This window comes from Cheilinus undulatus, linkage group 10 (assembly GCF_018320785.1).
Source record: "Cheilinus undulatus linkage group 10, ASM1832078v1, whole genome shotgun sequence".
NCBI lineage: Eukaryota > Metazoa > Chordata > Actinopteri > Labriformes > Labridae > Cheilinus > Cheilinus undulatus.
Genome location: NC_054874.1, coordinates 33408600 through 33428724, shown reverse-complemented (window position 1 = coordinate 33428724; position 20125 = coordinate 33408600). Strand labels below are relative to the sequence as shown.

General features: G+C 37.8%; 1 protein-coding gene across 4 annotated transcripts in view; it reads left to right on the top strand.

Moving 5' to 3' along the window:
- ppp3cb (protein phosphatase 3, catalytic subunit, beta isozyme) overlaps positions 1 to 19534 on the top strand; it is a 54438-nt gene extending 34904 nt beyond the window's left edge. For 2 of the 4 annotated variants that reach the window (XM_041797822.1, XM_041797823.1), the window contains exons 5-14: positions 1457 to 1602; positions 5412 to 5551; positions 8565 to 8642; positions 9565 to 9659; positions 9951 to 10076; positions 10808 to 10885; positions 11032 to 11116; positions 12963 to 13060; positions 14164 to 14211; positions 17169 to 19534. In XM_041797822.1, coding sequence (XP_041653756.1) covers positions 1457 to 1602; positions 5412 to 5551; positions 8565 to 8642; positions 9565 to 9659; positions 9951 to 10076; positions 10808 to 10885; positions 11032 to 11116; positions 12963 to 13060; positions 14164 to 14211; positions 17169 to 17347 — 1073 coding nt within the window. In that variant the 3' untranslated portion in view covers positions 17348 to 19534. Of the gene's footprint in view, positions 1 to 1456; positions 1603 to 5411; positions 5552 to 8564; positions 8643 to 9564; positions 9660 to 9950; positions 10077 to 10807; positions 10886 to 11031; positions 11117 to 12962; positions 13061 to 13317; positions 14212 to 17168 lie in introns of those variants that run through there. The other 2 variants (XM_041797824.1, XM_041797825.1) reach the window with 2 other exon arrangements.
- Positions 19535 to 20125: the final 591 nt, after the last annotated feature.

Sequence of the window (20125 nt, the reverse complement as noted above, 5' to 3'; positions counted from 1 at the left end):
AAACAATCAATCAATCGTCAATTAATCATCCAGTCATTTTAACAATCAATCAATCAATCAATCTTTCTATAGCACCAATTCATAAACAAAGCTATTTAAAAACAGTTTACAAAGATGGCAGGTCTAGACTGTTCTCTGATATTTATTATTACCTCCGCCAAGGAGGTTATGTGATCAGCACGGTTTGTTAGTTAGTTAGTTTGTTTGTTAGTTAGTTTGTTTTTTAGCAACATAACTCATAAAGGACGGATTTTCATGAAATTTGATGAAATTTTCAGGAAATGTCAGAAATGGCATAAGGAAGAACTGATTAGATTTTGGGAGTGATCCAGATCACCGTCTGGATCCAGGAATTTTTTTAAGGATTCTCTACTGTTGGGAGACAGGGCTAATGGCGGAGGTCTGCACTCTCCGAGTGCTTTTCTAGTTATTTATAAAACAGACCCAACATTAAAGGTCCAGTGTGTAATATTTAGCCTAATAGCGTTGAGAGGAACAAAACAGGTATTCTAGTTTTACATACTGCACCTTTAATCAAGCATGAGCTCAGCACTATGCAACATTAAATATAGTTTCAGTAGCAAGACAAAACCTCCTTTTAATGGACAGAGAGGCTGGTGAAGGGAGAAGAAAAGGGGATATAGAAAGGAGAAGAAAAAGATGCAGAAAGATAGAACAGGGAGGTGCAGATAGGGAAAATGGAAGTGCTATCTGGCTATAATGTCAGTAAGGAAGATAGCAATAGAAGAATAAGCATGTTTGTTAGAAGACTGATCATTATAATTTCAACTCAGCTAAGATAGATGAAAGAGGAGGTAGTTGTAAATTGGCAGAGCCACAGCAGAAGGCCATCGGTGCCCATGATAACAGGAACAGTGTGATGGGTATATGCAGGAACAACGATGTAAAACTGATCATTCTAATAGCAACAATAATGGCAGTAAGGAGGAAAACTGAATTAATTATAGCACAAGCAGTAAATTCCCTTCAATGGTTAATATAGTAATGGCAGATGTACTGTATGTACTGTAATATAGGATATTTGCTCACCTTTTTTTCTTCTGTAGGAATTAACAATTTAAAAACATGAGAGAAAGAAGAAGCAAGTCATATGGAAATGTTAGGGAAGAGATGACTGCATAGATTAATTATATAAAAATCCAGTATGTTAGTGTATTTACACCCAAGTGAACATAAATACATGTTTAGAAGACCTGTATACTTTTGAGGCCTTCCAGTGAGTTCCCAAAATGAGTCCATGGGAATCATTTTTGTTTGTATTCTGCCTTTCTTGTTGAACTTGGTTTTCATGTGATAGAGAATGCAACACCTAAAGTATCAGGGACTGACTTCACATCTGTAGGGTTTTCGGCTCTTCAGAGTTGATCTAAACACACTCAGTTGCCTCTCACTCTTAAGTCCTGAAATATGTCTTTATCCCTTAAACTCCCTTCAGGTAAGATCAAGTACTCGGAGCAGGTGTATGATTCCTGCATGGAGGCGTTTGATTGCTTACCCTTAGCAGCCCTGATGAACCAGCAGTTCCTGTGTGTGCATGGGGGACTTTCGCCAGAGATACACACACTTGACGACATAAAGAAGGTACAATAAGAGGCATGCACATATCCTGTTACAGTTTGAAATCTTGTAGTATTTTACCAGGTACCAAGGAAAGCAACATCACTAGAGGGTGCTTTGTTGTTCCTTCAATCATTTTGAGTGGCGCTCCCATGCAGGCCCATAACCAAGGTTTCCTTTTGCCTCTCAACTCAACAGTGGCTAAAGGGTGTGTGTGAGACAAGTGTTTTGTTCATGTATGATTAGACAGTAGTTGTACATTCAGATTTTGTAAGGCTGATGTAATAAATGACGAGTGCTATGGAAATCGCATACATGTATGCATTTTTGAATAACTTAACTGCCTCTGCTCTCTCAAAAGCACCCAAAAAACAAAAACTACTCAAGAAACAGCAACCCAAACCATTACAATGGACAAGTGTAAACTGAAAATCACTGCTTATAATAGCAGAAGCATGGTGGCTAAATTGTGATCAGAGTAAGACTGAAACAGACCTTTCAAGATATTCTTAAATAACAGACAACAGATAAAATAAACACACTAAACAGGTTTTACGGCTGTGGTGCAGTGGTTTGAGTAGGTTGTCTCTCAACCATAAGGGTCGGGGATTTGATCCCCAGCTCTTGCATTTACTTGTTGACATGTCCTTGGACAAGACACTGAACACTTACTTGCTCCCAAGGAGTGAAAGTAACAAAAATTAATTAATCAAGTGGAGGTGATAAACTTATGATATAAAAATGAAGTGGCATAAAAGCATCTGAATTGAAAAATAAAGTGAGAATTTATGGATTAATTGGAGTTATTTAATGGAAGATGTTGCAATTTGATGATATTGGCATTTTTAATAATTCTGATTGTTTTTCATTCACCATTTATCTTTAATATTGCAAATATTTTCATTAATTGATTAGGGAAAGGTAGCCTGACACACCAGGTAGACTGTTTCATATCTTCATTGCATGGATATACTCTATTTCAGGGGTTTTCAAAGTGTGGGGCTTCCACAAGGAGAAGATAACTTATTCCAGGGAACCCCACCCCCATAACAAAAGGACAAAAAAAACCACCAACTATATTTTCAAATATTTGTCTCATCTGTAAACATTTTTATTTTTAACATTCTAATATTGTTAATACTTTGGTTTGCATGTTTCTTTAAACATCCATCTTACCCTGACAATCAAGTATTTGGTTTCAGTAATTAACTTATTGCCAGTATCAACTGATTTTTATGCTCTGCACTCTAATTTAGTGGGAACCATGAGTTTACATAAGAGCAGATTGTCCTTCCCCTTCAGCCCTGTCTGGTACTCGTTTTTGATCATTGTTGGTGCCAAAAACTGCACCTGAAGAGACTGTTTTAGTGTTTGTAAGCTGCTAAATGTCTCTGTTACCTTAAGTGACCAAAATTTATTTCTACTTCCTATCAAAAAATTACCTTGACTCAGTGCTTTGACTCAGTATGACCTCAGGGTTTACACAGCCTTATACTCATTAGCTCAAATTAAACAAATTAAACAGTAATGTTGAGCATCATCAGGACCACTGCAGGAAAATCCTGACTTTAATAGTCAACTCTAATATAGTCTTTGTAGTAACTATAAATCTGTCCATTTTGCCACACACAGCAAAATTAGCAAAACATATCACCTTTTCTTCTGGTTTATGGGTCCGCACCTCCCCTGAAATCCTGAGGCAACCCCAAGGGGGGGCCCACCTCACACTTTGAAAACCACTGCTCTATTTCACATTCATCCATGAAAGCTCCCATAGAAACCGTTTGAAAAGGGTTGGGCTTTTCAACAAATCTCAGAAGGTGAATGAAGGAATGTTCTTTCTGTCACATTCATGAGGGGCCAATCAGAGCAACAAGATAACATTAGGTTGTACGCATGTGCTTCACCTGAGCATACAGGTTACCGCTGCAGTAGTTTTTGAATAGTGGAGCTTCTCAGCAAATAAAATGCATGCCAAGGCCAGTCGGGAGATGTGCAAAAACATCTTCTCTGCCAAGACTCTTGTTCTTGCTCTTGTTTTAAAAAATAAATGCTGTCCAGTTCTGTTTGAATTGCTGCTTTCCTACAGCTAAAACCAAGCTAATAGGTACCGCAGCAGCCATCAGATACACCGGCAAACCCCACCCGTAATGATTGTAAACCCATACCAAAGCAGGCCAGGAGGAAAGTGAAAACATCTTTTCCGTCATTCAAATCCTCCAGTTTGGCTCTTTGTTTTGATAAAGAAATGTTTTTAATTTCTAACAAAACTGTAGCTGTGGCTACGTTCACGCTAATCACTCCACTAGCAGCTGTTATCTATACCCACGCACACAGAACAACTAACCCCTTCCCCCCATAACTGTAAAAAAAAACAGCTGAAGCAGGTTGGCAGAAGAGCAAAAAAATCTTTTTTAACATGATGTGGATTTTGTCTTTATTTCATACAGAAACGTGGTCCAGTTCTGGTAATACTGCTGCTATACTATAGCTAAATCTGAGCTAATTACCTCAATAGGAGTAGCCATTACAAACAGCTTTCACTACAACTATTCCTCGCCAATAGCTACCACCTCATTCTCCCTAAATGACACTGATTGGTCCGACCCATGTTTGGTGCAGCACAAACGTTGTGGATTGGAGCTTTTCAAGATGGATTTTCCTGATGGCAGGGATGAAGTCTGGCTAATCCATCTGCTTTTCAAGGCTAAAGGAATGGCGCCTAAAGGGTGACAGTAACAAAAAGTGATGAAAATGTTTGTGATTTGAAATATTAAGTGATGAAACTGTATGAAAAGTGAACAAATAAAAGTGATAATCCAGTGATTACATAATCGGTCATCAAGCTGCTCGACTCTGCTTTAATGTCTGAACTTCAGGAAGCAGACTTAAAGACTTCTGGATACTATTTCATCACAAAACTTCTGCAAATTTTTGTAGTGGGAAATTAATGTTTGTGATTATTAATATTTACAGTTTTTGAAAATTGTGGTTGAATCAGAAATGTGCTACATTGTTTTTGGAGCTCCTCAAGCTCAGCCTAGAGCCAATGGCTACCAGGCCAGTCAGTCATGCTTCCTGCCCTGCAGTGACACAGACCTCAGCAGAAGAAAGGCAAAAGGAAGAAGCGTCACTCCTTTTGTCACTACAACTCTGAAATTCTATCAATATTTAGGTATTTCAATTTTATGTATTTATAATAATTTGATTGCACTGCAACCACTTTTTTAACTTTGTATTGGTACCTTTCGCATTACTCTGTTTATATATTTATTTCCAGTTAAAATCTTTCTCTCTGCACGACAGCCAATATTGGCTCTTATTTTTTTTTTACTATAACTGCACAACTTGTTTCACATATCTAAATGCTGTTACTGTCAATAATGAGAACAATTTTCAAAATCATCTGTTTATATTGTTCATTTTTGTATAAAGACATTCATATAAAATACAGAATAGCACTTAAAGACCTGCAAATATTCTCTATGTGCACAGTTCCCAACAATCCAACACAAAGGAACATGTATGGACACAGAAGCATAAGGACAAACACACTTTCTCATCTAGTGGCAGTGTTTCCATGGTGAATCTGCTAGTGTGACATCTTCTCCATACTGTGTGGTGAGAGTTGCTATGGAGATGCTGTTCTCTCAGAGTGTGTGTGTGTGTGTTTGTGTATGTGGGATTTAGATCACTTTTAAAGTGATGTGTATTTCTCATGTCCTTGTAAGAGGGTTTCTTGGTGTCTATGAATTATGTGCGATGGACAAACGTGATGTTTCAGTAAGCTAATTTTTTTGTTGTTTTTGTGTGTGTTATCTTGTTTGTCCTAGTTGGACCGGTTTAAGGAGCCCCCAGCATTTGGGCCCATGTGTGACCTGCTGTGGGCTGACCCCCTGGAAGACTTTGGCAATGAGAAGACCCAGGAGTACTTTGGCCATAACACAGTCAGAGGCTGCTCCTATTTTTACAGGTGAACAAATGACCACTCACAAGGTCAGTTCTGCTGACCGAGTAAAATCAAATAGTACAGAACTCTGCTGACATTTTATTTGAAAGGAAAATCAACTTGGCTTAGTGAAGATGATGTAGTAGCTTTGACACGTTCAATTCCTGTGTTTATGACAGCCAGAGATATGAATTTACCTAAACCCAAATGAGCTAAAATGATCACATCATTTGGAGCTCAATTACATGAAGGGACCAATAATTACAAAACTGGCAATTGAAACATATAAGGTAATAAATTAGGTTGACCACAGTCTTCTTGTCAGGTTGTGTTGAATTTGTATGATTTCTTTTAATGATCTGGGCTTCCTTCCGTTGCTTGTTATTAGAGAGATGTGCTTTTAATCTACAACAAAAAGAATTAGATTTGTGTTAGGTTGGCTTTGGGCTTGAGATGCTGAGGAAGAGGAGAGCAGAAGAGATGCTTTGTAGATGCACGGTTACATCACATCCAGGATCCAATAACAATCATTGGAATTTGTACAAGAGACAGAAAATCTTGGCTAGCGTAAACACACACACATAACACATTCACAAATACATACACACAGTTCCGTTTCAGCATGAAATGATATCCCACAATCCCCAGGGAGACTGCACAGTTCTGTTGCTATGACGACTGGCTACTCTTGCCAGATATGGAGTGATATTGAGATACAGTGAGAGAAAGAGGAAGAGTAAAGCAAAGACAAAGATGGTGTGGTAGAAGATGAAAAACTGGCATTACAGAGAAAAATGAAGGAATATTAGGACAAGGAGATTTAGTGAAAAAAGTAGATAGGGTGTCTGTGCATGTGTAGCTGTAGCTCACTTGGAGGAGCTGGTGTAATGGCATTTTTGTATTGGAAACATAGTGTTAGGGGCGCTGGTGACCTAGTGGTCAGTTCACTTGTTCCATGCACAGAGACAGCTGTTCTCAGAGTTCGGCAGCCAGGCTAGGATCCGACCTGTGGCTTCTTTCTCACATGTCATTCCCACCTCTTTTTCTATCCGTCAGCTTTCCCATGCCAGTCTTCTGTTGCTCTAATTACTTTAAGCCCACCAGCAAAAATAGTTGCCAAGTTCATGATTGACATTTCCCATCTATAAATACATTTTTTAATGTTGTGCATGGTCTTTCTATGAATGGTGTGTGAGTAAAAACTTTGGGAAACAGTCTTAAGAAAAAAAATTAGATGTCCATGTACTTCCTGTCACATGATGGTGTTGAATCCCTGATTAATTTGATCAAAAGCAGAACACTGACAAATCCCTACAACAACATGTCATTTACATGTAATAATATGTTTTTGTGGTTGATAATTATATATTAACTTAATCATCAAACAATCTCCAGAATAACCCAAATAACAAAAATATTACATCAGATGAAAGGTCATCATTTGTCCCAGTGGCAACTGTTGTTGCCGGCCGGCAAATACATTGTCAGTAACATTGTGAAAACACAGGCAGCAAGATTGCTCATATCTTTATCCCTTTATGAGATACCAAATATGTCAGTGTTCAAAGCTAATCCTTACTCAGGCTGGTCTTTTCTCCTTGGCAACATCACAGAGCAGAGCATAAGTATAAGTTAGCTTATAGCATCTAGCAAACACCTCAAGAATGTGGGCATGTAGTAGTAAAAGTGAACAGTAATACTTAGATAATTAAAGGACTAAAATATAGTCTTAGATTAGGTGATAATGTGGTGGATAGCCATAATTACTGGCTAGCTAGCTTTTAGCACTGAAGATGCTAATTTTGACATTGACTGCATTATACTGTCACAAAATGGTGTCCCTCTACAACCAGTGAGCATTTTACACATCAGGGAAATAAGGTCAGAGCTTTTTTGTTAATTGTGGCACGTTCATACATAGATACTTCTTTGTTTGGTCAACATTTATATTTTGAACTGACTTTCAGACATCTATTAACATGCCATATGACACTCAATAACAACCTGTCATTATTAATGCTTCCAGTTATCATCCTGTATGTTCATAACTGGTTACTTAGGTGTATCTTGGCAGATGTTTTGGCCATCCTGCTTACATTTGATCCCTCTGCAACAATCTTAACATTACACTTGTGCCACAATCTAAAAAAGCTTATTAAACTGACAATTTTTACATAACAATGTAGCCTGTGATCAGAAATGTCTGATTAAACAAAATGAAGTTCTGTCTATATTTTCAAGATTAACTTTAGGTAAAATTATTTTTAGAGGTCTTTTGAATTGAACTCCAAGTAAAAATGTTGACATGTTTGAAAAGCACTTTTATGAATAATTTTAAAACAAGTTAATTCTCTTCAAATCCTCTGTTTGCTCATAAATAAAGATTTTAAAACTACAAGTAATAGGCCACAGATCTCCTATTTGATGACATAATGACTTTTTGTCACATTTGCTATCTTCAAAAACTGTTTCCTGATGAGCAAATCTCTTTTGAAATTTAGATTTAAATTTTCATGTCATATTTGTTCTCTTATTCATATTTTACTACCATAGGGGTAGAGACAAGTTTTGTGCCCACTGGCAACAGTTGCCAAAATTCAAGTAAGATCAGGATAAAATAACTGCAGAACATGTTTATATGGGGCCCAGTTAACAATTTTGTCCATAAAAATATTGGGGGAAAATGGGCACAAATAGGTTAAGGCATTTTTAAAAAGCCCAAAAATGTGTATTTAAAAATGAACAGTTCTGAGAACTGCCTTGAGCCCGCTGCTGCCCCCTTCTGATCAGAGTCAATCATGACATTAGTAAAAAGAAGACCCTTCATCTCCCATTGCCAGACATCCTAATTACTTCCATGTACTTTGTGTTATACAGCAGTCAGTGAAATGACATATACATTTCTATTTTATGGAAGAGATTTTTTTTTTTTGGCGTGAAAGATAAAGGGAATGATTTTGTTTATCTTTTTTCACTTACCTTAGATGCAGATGCATAATTGCTCTCACACATTCTTCAAATGTCTTTTTCTTTTCAGTTACCCAGCAGTGTGCGAATTCCTACAAACAAACAATCTACTGTCAATCATCAGAGCACACGAAGCACAGGATGCTGGGTAAGCTGACTGTCATGCTCAGTCTGTCTTTCAGCTTTAAATGGAGCGCTATTTGATTTAATGTCCTACCTTGATATTTCATGTTCTAACACCTTTTTCCTTTGTTAGGGAATTGACACATTCACAGATTACTTTTTGGGATCCTTAAACTTTATTATTATCATTGTTAAAGCTTTAATTAGATACAGTCAAACTGAGAGCACAAAGGGCCTGAACAAAAATCAGATTGACTAAACCACCTTACATAAAACAAAGCCAAGGCAAGAACCATACAGTAGAAGTCTTGATATAAGAGCAAGGAAAAATGCAGTTGTCTGAGCAACAAATTCATCTCTTATCCCCTGGAAAATCCTCCAAATGTAATAATAAAGCAATTAAGGCTGCACTATTCCTTCTCTAGCTGGGGTTTATGCAGTTTGGTGAACTACAATATTTTGTCCATCATACAGCTATGGGTAACCCATGCTGCTGTGAATGTGCCTTTGTGCATTCAAACAAAAGCCCATAGACAGTAACAAGGTCAGCGTTGCAGTATTCCAGGCCTAAGCAGGTTTATAAGTATAGTTTGTGTTCATTTAAGAAAATAACAATGATGTAATTAAATCACAAAAACTAGAGAAGATTTGATGAAAAGTCTTCCCACAATGCATTGTTTAAGAAAAAGGGGGAAAAAGTCAACTGTCTAAACTAATCCCAGAAGTTATTTGTATCTTTATGATTGTACGGAATCCAGACTTCAGGTTTTTAGTGTGACACATTTAGTACATTTTGTTAAAAAAAAAAAAAAAAAATCAAAGATGTTTAATGGCAGCTTTGCTTTTTTGCTTTCAATGAAAAGATGTCTCACATTAAGAGAGGCGAGTAAGAGTCTGCTAACTAATCCTGTAATGCTAACTGTGTTTGTTTGTGTGTCTCTCCTAAGGTATCGTATGTACAGGAAAAGCCAAACTACAGGTTTCCCCTCCCTCATTACAATCTTCTCTGCTCCAAACTACCTGGATGTCTACAACAACAAAGGTCTGATGCAAAGATGTACAAACAATCTCACACAAACATGCAGAGATACACAAACACATACAGGTTAAATGATTATTCTACCAGTGAATGCATGTTTTCTGTCTACTGATGCTTAAGCCAGAATTCCTCTATGAACAAGATTTGGTATCTCAGTGGGAATGTTCCTGGTAAAATATTGTTCAAACAGTATTTAAAAGAAGTATTTTCCAATATATAAACAATGTTGGATGAAAACTATGTTTTTCTGTATGTGTTGCGTCTGTGTGTGTGTGTGTGGGTGTGTGTGTTCAGCTGCAGTGCTTAAGTACGAGAACAATGTGATGAACATCCGTCAGTTCAACTGCTCTCCTCATCCCTACTGGCTGCCTAACTTCATGGACGTCTTCACGTGGTCACTGCCTTTTGTGGGAGAAAAGGGTATCAAAATAACTGTATCCTCCTTTTAGCAACACTTCACAATAAGGTGCACGCAATATTGCATAGTTACTAGGGAACAAAAGATAAACAAACTACTAGGTAATCATGAGTTAATGGAGAGATTGTAAATGAGTCCTCATCAGATCTTATGGAGTAGTTGATGAGTAGATAGTATGTTACTGAACTACAAATATAGCAAAGCATCATAATGAGTAGTTACTCAGTACTTAATCAATGGCAGACCATTATTTTCCTGTTTTGTGTCCTTCTGTTGTAAAGTAAAGTTTTACAATGGGTTGATACTTAGTACGTATCCATTACTTGAGGTGTACTATAGCATCACTTAGCTTCCTTTAGGAAGGGGGCTTCAGGTGCCTTAACGGGAGGACCTACTTTTGTTGCACAAAGAAACCCTCACAGTTGCTGGCATGTAGGCCTACTTGCTTTATGAGTGACGACTGATAACTTGATACTTAGAGCTGCCAAACAACTAACATTTTTAATCTCAATTAGTCTCACATTTTCTGTTGTTAATCATGATTAATAGCATCCCTTTTGTCATATTTTATTATTGCATTTAAACACTTTTTGTGTCATTTTGGGTTTTTCTACTCTCTTATGCTGAAGGTAAATGACTTCCTGTTTGGAGACAGACCTGCTTTTATGGGTAGAGCCAACATTAGGATGTGTGTGTTTGATTGTGTGTGTGTCTGTCTGTTTTTCCTCTGCAGTGACTGAGATGCTCGTCAATGTCCTCAGTATCTGCTCTGACGATGAGCTCATGAACGATGGAGACGAGATCTATGATGGTAGAAAAAAAGACCAAAAAAAATAAAAAACTCAACACTTTTATACATTAAAATGGGATTTCAATAGTATTTCATATATTTGACAGTTAATTTTTCAAGATATCACCAACAAAAAGTCTAATAGTTTGTGTTCTGCTCTTTTACAGCCAGTGCAGCAGCAGCGAGGAAAGAGGTGATAAAGAACAAGATTCGAGCCATTGGGAAGATGGCTAAAATGTTCTCTGTTCTACGGTGGGTTAAGTTCTGGTCTGGGTGAAGTTGTACAGAGTTAAAATCATCCATTGAGACTAGTCCAAAACAAGCATGAGACTGAAACCACACCAAGATCAAAGCAACACATTTCATTTGTAACTTTTTGAAAGCCTAGTTTGGTGCTTTTAGCCACAGACACCTTAACCCCCTGTACAAGATTATTTAATCAAGCTGTAAAATCATTGGACTATTTCTGGAGGGTATCTTAAAAGAGAGTACTACAATAGTCTCAGACACAGGCCCAGTTCTAGGCATAGTGTCCACACTCATTCAGGAGTGATAGAATATCCTGGTAGAAAAACAACTCAGTGTCTTCTGATTGTTGAAAGTTGCAGACAGTAAACTTTGGATTACTGTATGCAATGAAGGAGAAATTAGTTTCAGTGCAGAAAACTAAAATTACAACAAAATTGATTTTTAAACTAATATGACTTTAAATTGAAATGCAGATACTTTTTAGACCAGACAACAGAATGTGCTGAAATGGAGAGAAAGACAAAGCGGGAGAGCAGAGAAATACAAAGAAAGAACTGAAAACAGATTTTGTTAGTTTAAAAAGTGTCAAACAGAGCAGCATAACACTGCATAATCTGTGACTGACAACAACTATTGAGAATGTGTTAGGAGGAACTAATGGTAAAAAGTTGTACACAATTATCCTGTGCAGCATTTAAAGTTACATCATATTATATCTATAGATAAAAGCTGAACAGGCCCAGTGACATCCTCATCCACTGTAGTTACCCAAGTCTAAGCAGCAGAAGTATTTACTGTCTTACTATAGGCTAAAAAGGGGTGGGGGGGGGGGGCTGCAATACTAGTGAAATATTAGCCAAAAAGGCTAATGCTCGCATTGAATCAGCTAGATATATAAATATACAATGTTTAGATTAAATATATTTTTAGTTGAAAAATATTTACAGTTACAAAAGTTTTAGATTTGAAAGGAGGCATGTCTTTGGTTGAACTTGCTTTGAGGTTTTGCATATTGCAAAATAGACAACAAATAGGTATTTTAATAATATTTCCCTGCAGTTGTGGTCTTCTGGTCTCCTGCTCCAAACTGAGCAAAAGTAAAACGTTAAGTCCAACCCCAAACTAGGACCTCTGCTCTCTGAAAAGGTAGAACATAGCCACTACGATTTGTGGTGGATAAAAGTAGCTAGCTATGGATCTAGTAGTAGTGCTGTACAAAAAGTGCATATCATGAGAAATAAATAAATAAAATTGATGCAGCTCATTAATTCATTTAGAAAATCAACAAGCCCTTAAATGCCTGTGCAGGTTTTATTTAAGTGTTAATGATTTCCTAATGTTAATCACATTTACAATTTGTTCAATACGGAAGATGGCTACATCTTTCACTCTGTGAGACACAACCCTTTGATTGCACAGGCATTTATCTGAGTGTGTGGGATAGGTATGCTCAGGCAGGAAATTTTTTCTCACAATGCATCTGTCATTTTAATGTAGAGAACAGTGGCTAGAAATGTACATTTATAGACAAGGCAGCCATCAAATCTAAACCATTTTGTTTGAATTAGATTTTTTATAGATGAAGTTTTATAGATTGTTTTATGAATTTGTTAAATGAGGGATCAGCTGTTTATGTGTTTTCTGTAGCAGTGTGAAAACTTTTTGATCTCTTGGCCAATAAGAGAGATTAACCTCACCTCAGCTACCCACAGAACACAACAGTATACCTTCAAATGCTGGATTTCACATGTTTTTTTTTTTTTTTAACGTTCTTTTCCCTTTTTCTGTCTTTCATACTACCAATCTGTCTGTTCACTTGCACAAACACATCCTCTTTGCCAACTTTCAGGGAGGAGAGTGAGAATGTGTTGACACTGAAGGGACTGACCCCTACCGGAATGCTGCCCAGTGGAGTGCTGTCTGGAGGCAAGCAGACCCTACAGAGTGGTGAGTGTCTCACATACTCACATAAAAGGACGTATCATCTCAAACTTAACCCTGGACACACCCTCAAAACTAGGAATAAACCAAACACAAGAATATGCAGACACGAATAAATGTTTCCTTTGGACCATCTGCTGGTTCCTTCCTGCCTCCTTTTCTCTCTCTCCTCTATTGCTACTGATCTTTTTCTTTTCTTTTTCTGCCACACTGACTTTGTCACTCTCTCCACCTCATTCCACTGGTGCTGAGGATACTAACAGCCTGCTGTTTTAACGTGAGAGTATGGGTGGGTGAGAGAGGAGAGTGAAAGAGAGTTGAAGAAAGAAGTCTGGAAGAGGAAATCTGATGTGTGAGGTGTGTGTGGGCTAACACAAGCTACTGCTACTGCTAGGTGTCCTGTAAACCTGCTATGGCCCCGTACTGCTCTGAGGGCCATCACATGACTTAAGCCTGAAACATGCCTCTAGTGTACAAATTTGCAAGTGTCATGTGTTGCCACTTAGACATGTGTGTGATTAATGTGTTGGTTTTTTTGGTAATATTTGCATCTTTCATTGCATAAGATTACCTTTTCTTGCTAACAGTACAGCAGAATGCACTCTGAATTGCCTTGTTGCTGAAATCTGCTATACAGATGAACTTGCCTTGCCTCGCATAATGTGTTTTCTTTACTTTAGAGGCAAACTGTTTGAGGCAAAATTGTTCAATATGTCCCAAGCGGGACTTTATACACAGTTGATGAGTCCTACATGGTACACTCTTATGATACTTTTATTGAAAATGTATGTTTGAAGTGGTTGTCCGCCTTTTTTTCTTTTTGATGCTGGTTTAAGACAAATATTGGCTTCAATCGTTTGGATCAATTCTCTCTTTGACTGAAGTTGGCTTAATGTTCTTCCTTGGTCACCACACCTACCAAGATTCGTATTCTTAAGCCTCGACATTTACAAGCAACTGCACAAGAGCATGTTTCAGCCTTTACTTCTTTCTGCTTCTTCTCCTCCTTTCTTTGAACTTCACTCCTCTTTTGGGATCTATCATCTTCTCTCTCTTCCTGTCCTTTTTTCTCTCTTTCTGTTCTTTACTTCTCTTTGCCCATCCTTCAGCTACCATTGAGGCCATAGAAGCCATCGAAACAGTTAAGGATGCTGAAGGTAAAATCACGGTCATTTCATTGTGTGGTTGTGTGGTTTTGTGAGTGTGTGTGTGTGTGTGTGTGTGGATGTTGTGTGTGTGTGTTGTGTGTCTGTGCAACATGGCTGCGCTCTCAGCCACCTGTGCTAATAAAGCCAGATTTTTTTCACCATGCCATGATACACTGAACTCTTCTAACCAACTAATGCAAGCTGCATCCGCCACATTTAAAACACAGAATACATTTTTTGTTTCTTTCTCTCTGGAAACAAAAAAACAGAACACCATCACTCCCAGTGCAAAACCAAACATGCTCAAAAATTTGAGTTACGCACACACAAACAAGGAGAGTGGGCCTGTGGGTGGGAGTGGGTGTGGAGGTTGGCAGGGTCACTCAGACATCTTATAGTCTGCAGTGAGTTACAGTCTTCCTTTATTTTTCATACAGTCTTTGCTGTAGTTCTCTAGAAGACAAACATGTAATCAATCTGTTTCTCTACAAGCTACGGCAGAACAAAAGCCAAATGTGTTGAAAAAAAATCACGCAGTATGCCGAGGGAAGAATTCTATGAATTTACAGACCAATCCTTCAATTGAATCTTTGTTCAAACTAAGACTTTTCCTCTGCTTTTCACTAGACTGGATCCTAAAGCCTTCTTCAGCAGATGATCACATAACAAAGTTCAGATCCTAAGTCACATATTAGTTGATGTGACCTAGGCACTCTACCTGCTTTTAGTAATGCAGTGATTCCTAATTCTTTTGACAACGAGGATTAGGTTTAAATTGTGTTTAAAGTAAAATCAAATTCTGTTTGGAATATTTAAACACTAATATATTTTCCAAAGTCCAGGAAGGATTTTCTAACAATCTCATCTGATATTTGACATTTCAAGTCATGTGAGAATGACCAAACCTTAAGCCAGGACAAGCCCTTCCAGGTTCTTCTGTACTACTAAACAGATTGGGGTCATGTTTTTCATGTTTAGTGTATCATAGATATATGATTACTCTGCATGATGTAGGCTTTGTGTTTGTATCGTGCTTTCCTTGGCTAACCTGAACAAAAGTCCATAATTTGTTTAAGCAAATAAATTATGGATGTCTTTTGCTTTGTTTATCTAGTCCACTGTGTAGCACAGTAGCATATTTGTGAGTAGTTATGTGTGCTTAAGGTATAGTTGTTGTTCAAAAGTCACAGCTATCTCTTCAGACAGACCTCTACATCAGTCTCAGGAGCATCTGTCTGCAGAGACTGCACTCAGCTTAACTCAGCGCTTCATGTTGCAAGGTTACAATTTCATTTCCTACTTAGTTTGGTCAAGTTGATTCAGCTTTCAGTTGGTGTCTCCTATACTTTATTAGTAGGTGCTTTTATCTTTCAAGCCTAAATCTAAAGGGGGACCTCATCAATTTATCAACACTCTTCCATTAATCAGAGGTCTGACAGAACTGGACATGTGTTGTCCTTAATGTCTGGTCTGTCTCATGCTCCCAAAAACCATTGAATCTGTATTTTCTGTACTTTAGGTAATAGCATGTATTTGGAAGATTATCTTGGCCTCACTGGAACCTCCCTGTCTTTTGAACTCAGCCTTCCCCTTTTGCAATGTCAACATGTGTTGAAGGAATAATTTGACATGTTTGATGTCTGTTTGTGTTTGTTTAATCAGTGCTCACACTTAAGCATAAAAACATGTTTGTTTTTTTTGACAAAGGGCACTTAACCAATATGAATTATTATGCAAAAAGCACAAAGTGAAAATATACAATTATTTTCAGTAGGGATGCATGATAGTGGTTGTAAATATTGGCAGAAATGTTCATACCCACCAATAGCAGTATTGCACTGTTAAAGCTAATATCTGATATTTAAATCAGGCTGATAATATGGTTCATCCTTGATTTCCAGATGCCTTTGCTTCTGACACACAAACAGACACGGTGCAGATTTTTATTTTCTGATGTGACTCTCTGCAAATGTGGACCTTTTTCTAATAATGTTGAACTATTCCTTTAAACATTTCCAAGCCCAAACTGAGATAACCCTGCTTCCATCACCCCCATGACTAGTAAACTAACCTGCACATTATTGGATATTTTAGACGTTTGTTATGCATGAGCATGTTAATAATACAACACACTGATTAAAAAATCTAAACTGAATTTGTTTAAAAATCTCAACAAACTTGAAATGTGACCAGCATCACATTATAAAGTTATGAATGCAAACTGCAGAGAAATCAAAAATAGGACTCCTAAATTTTGTCAGTATCTTAAATATAGTTGATAGGTTGCAAAATTTTGTAGGGAAGGGGACTTTGCGGAACAAAAGTCACAAACTACAAACAGCTTATTGTCGAAATATCTCTCAAAAGGAAAACAATTATAGAGAACTTGTGAATGACTGCTTCTGTGCAGCTGTGCTTTGTTCCACACTCTGTGTCTCATAGTGACTAATCTGTCATACCTGGTGTCTCAGTTTACTGATCTAGGATTGATGATCATGTTGCACTTACTGAATTTTTCACTGTAAGTCACAACATCAAACTAATCCTGGCCCAGTATTCCGACAACAGATAAACAGTGGCTGATGCACATGAATATTGGGAATAGAATCTAATATAGCTGCATATTTTATAGAACTTTGTAAATACAAACCCCAAAGAGCCTTCTTGTAGAGATAAATAATCAGTGTCAAAGTCATTAAAATCTCTAAAATTGAAGCATTTGAAAGTTAAAGTAGTCCGACTTGGCACTGTGTGTGAAGTTTAACATATGCAATGAAATAAACAACGTTTGACAAATTCATTCACTTAAGTGCCCTCATTATAACCTATAAGGCTTACAGGGGTTTGTATGCACAAGATCCTATTAAATGCCTTCTGAAATATTAACGTGGGTGCTTGTTTGTATGTTTGCGCATGTCTGTGTGTGCGTACATGTGCTTGGGGGATGTGCCTGCCTGTTTCTGCAGCCATCAGAGGCTTTTCCCCGCAGCATCGGATCAGCAGTTTTGAAGAGGCCAAAGGTCTGGATCGGATCAATGAGAGGATGCCTCCACGACGCGACGCGGTCAACAGTGTGGGCTTGTCTATGGGCCGAATGAATATGGGAGAGCCCAATGGGACCGACAGCAACAGCAATATACAGTGATGCATATTCACTCCCAGATGCCCAGCCACAAACCTCCAGTTACAACTCTGAAATGGTATCATATTTATAGATTCCTGTATATATTCATATATACACAAGGGAAATGGATCACAGACATGAACATACACACGAATCAGTATTTCATACTGAGGCTATTGACAACATTATACACACATACAATCATATGCACCACACAATTACCTAATCCTCTCTTGTTGCCCTCAGCAGTATGTAAAGGCATGAGCATACCTGGACTTTATCACCAAAGGCTGACTTTCTTCAAATGAACTGACAAGCTGTACTTAGTGAACTTTAATCTCCCATGTACCTGCACACCAACAGAAAAGAAGCTACAAAAACGTTCTCTGTGGACAAAAGCTTGGCCTGCTGTTCACCATCTGTGTTGGGGAATACTGGTGGGTGGACAGTGTCAGTATGATGTGGCTGTGTTGGTGGTGTGTTGTGTTGGATGGGTCAAGTGTTTGAAAGGGGGAGGGCTGCAGTTGGTGATAAAGATTGGAATTTAACATTATGTATGCCTCTTTTTACTGTTTGCATCCCTGAACAGGAAGTGAAACTAAACTAGTGATTGGCTGATTTTATAGGGTTATGGATATGCCTGCCTGTGTGTGCACAATGCTCCAGATGTAAATGTCTGTGCAGTTATATCGGAAAATGTGTTTTGGTTGTTTTTTTTTGCAAACAAAAGAAGATATCTCCATCGGTCAGATGACAGCAAGAAAACGTTTGACTGTGGCATGGTGATTTATCTGTTGCCAAGAGATGGGGGTAGTCTCAGCTGCAGTCTAATCTGAGCCCTTGCTGTCCCCCTTCTTCTCAGGAGGAGATTCTTTGTTACCTGTTACTACACTGAACTCATCCTCCCCTTGAAATAAAGTGAAGGATTCCCTACAACTCTGGTCCTAGCCCAGTTAGCTCTTGGGAAAGTTTGAAACTGGGCCAAGTTCTGATTTGAAGTGTTTCTCCCAGCCCCATTTGTAAATATGACTCACAGAGAGGTTTTATTGCACATGTGGTGCATATGGTCACAAAATGCAAGATGCAGTACGACAAAAGTTGGATGATCTGTATATGATGGAATAGGGGTGAGTTGAAATGTGAAATCGTTCCCTATATATTCTCTTTCTACATCCTACTTTCTTCCTCTGTTGCTGTCGCTACTGAACAGCTAGCAACAGCCAGGAGTCTGGCCAAAAAAGCAGCTGTCAAGACAGCAAGGATGAGGCAGAAGGTCTTTGTAAAGCATTTATATTAACGCATCAGTGCATGCTGAGTTAAGTTCTTTGATAATAATGTGAAGATTATATTTGTGCTCTGTGTTTTACCATGGTAGGACATTTTGTTTTTTGTTTTGTTTCTCTGGTTAATATAAATTAAATGAGAAACAACGAATAAGTTATTTTATACATAATATTTATTTACTAATTTATTTTTTATTCATTTAACTTAAGATTTCTTTCATTTTTTTCTTTCTTTTCTTCTTTCTCACAATGTTTGCTCCACTTTCTTTTGATGCTGTACAGAATGACCATACGCTTCTTTTCAGAGTGTCAAGTCAGCGTTCTCTCCTCTCTTATTTGTCAATGTACAGGAGTCGTTTTTAATGATAAATATGAAAAATAATAATTATTTAACAAGTACTGATGAATGACCATACTATATACAGAGGCACAGGCATTCAGGCAGCCAAAAGCATGATTGCATGGTTAGAATTTGCGCTGTTCAAAGCAAAAAACAGCAAGACACATGTTAACAGAAGAGCTGGTGTGTTGCCGTCACAATTTTAAGGAAAAAGTGTACTCTGATTATAATTCTTGATGATTCCTCTTGTTATTTGATGATATTTATTACTCTATGATTATTACGATTCTATTCATTATGGACATTATTCTTAATATTTAAGCTCTCTCTGCTGGTTGCTCCTCCTGTTACGTTGCTCTTTGATTGATCTTGTTGTGCTTCTTTGGGAGAGATGACCCCCCCTGGGAGACCCTGTGCCATAGAAATTGTGCCACGGTTCTTTCTCTCTCTCTCTCTCTCTCTCTCTCTCTCTCTCCCTCTCTTTCTTTCTCTTTCTGTTTTGACTCCCCAGTCACTAACACTGTAAGCATGCCCCATGGGACGATCCACTTTTTTTACTCTTGAATAAAATATGCATGAACCTTTGGTATGGATACTGAGCCTTTATTTAATGTCAACTACACACTGAAACACAGCTGTACCACCAGCACAAGAAAAACAAATCATACCAGGGAATGCTTCCCTAAAGCCAGGTGTATTGGACTTGTAATCCTGTAGCCTGATTACAGATGAACAGTACTATAACCGAAAACTAGCTAGATGACTATCAAGTATAGGCCGATCTGATATTTGTGAGATTCCGCGTGCAAGTGTAGGCCTAGTCCGCATCTCTGATTCAGAGGAGAGAGAAAGATGACCGACAAACTAGTGCGAGTTTCAATGATTCTCCTCGATTTATTAGGATGACATGAGTTTATATACAATGTGACAAACAAAAACAAGTTCTACACGTGGCAGTGTACCTTGTCCGAGAGTTACATAAACTAGGCAACAAAAGATATTACATGATGCATGATATTATGGAATACGTGGAAGTTTTGAGTTACCTTTCAACCCTTTTTGAATTACTCAAGAACTAAATCACATATTTGATTACAACTTGCAAAATAATCAAATATAAGGTTTGCCTTATACCATTCCACCCTTTTGATTCTTCTAGAATCATAAAAAGAAATG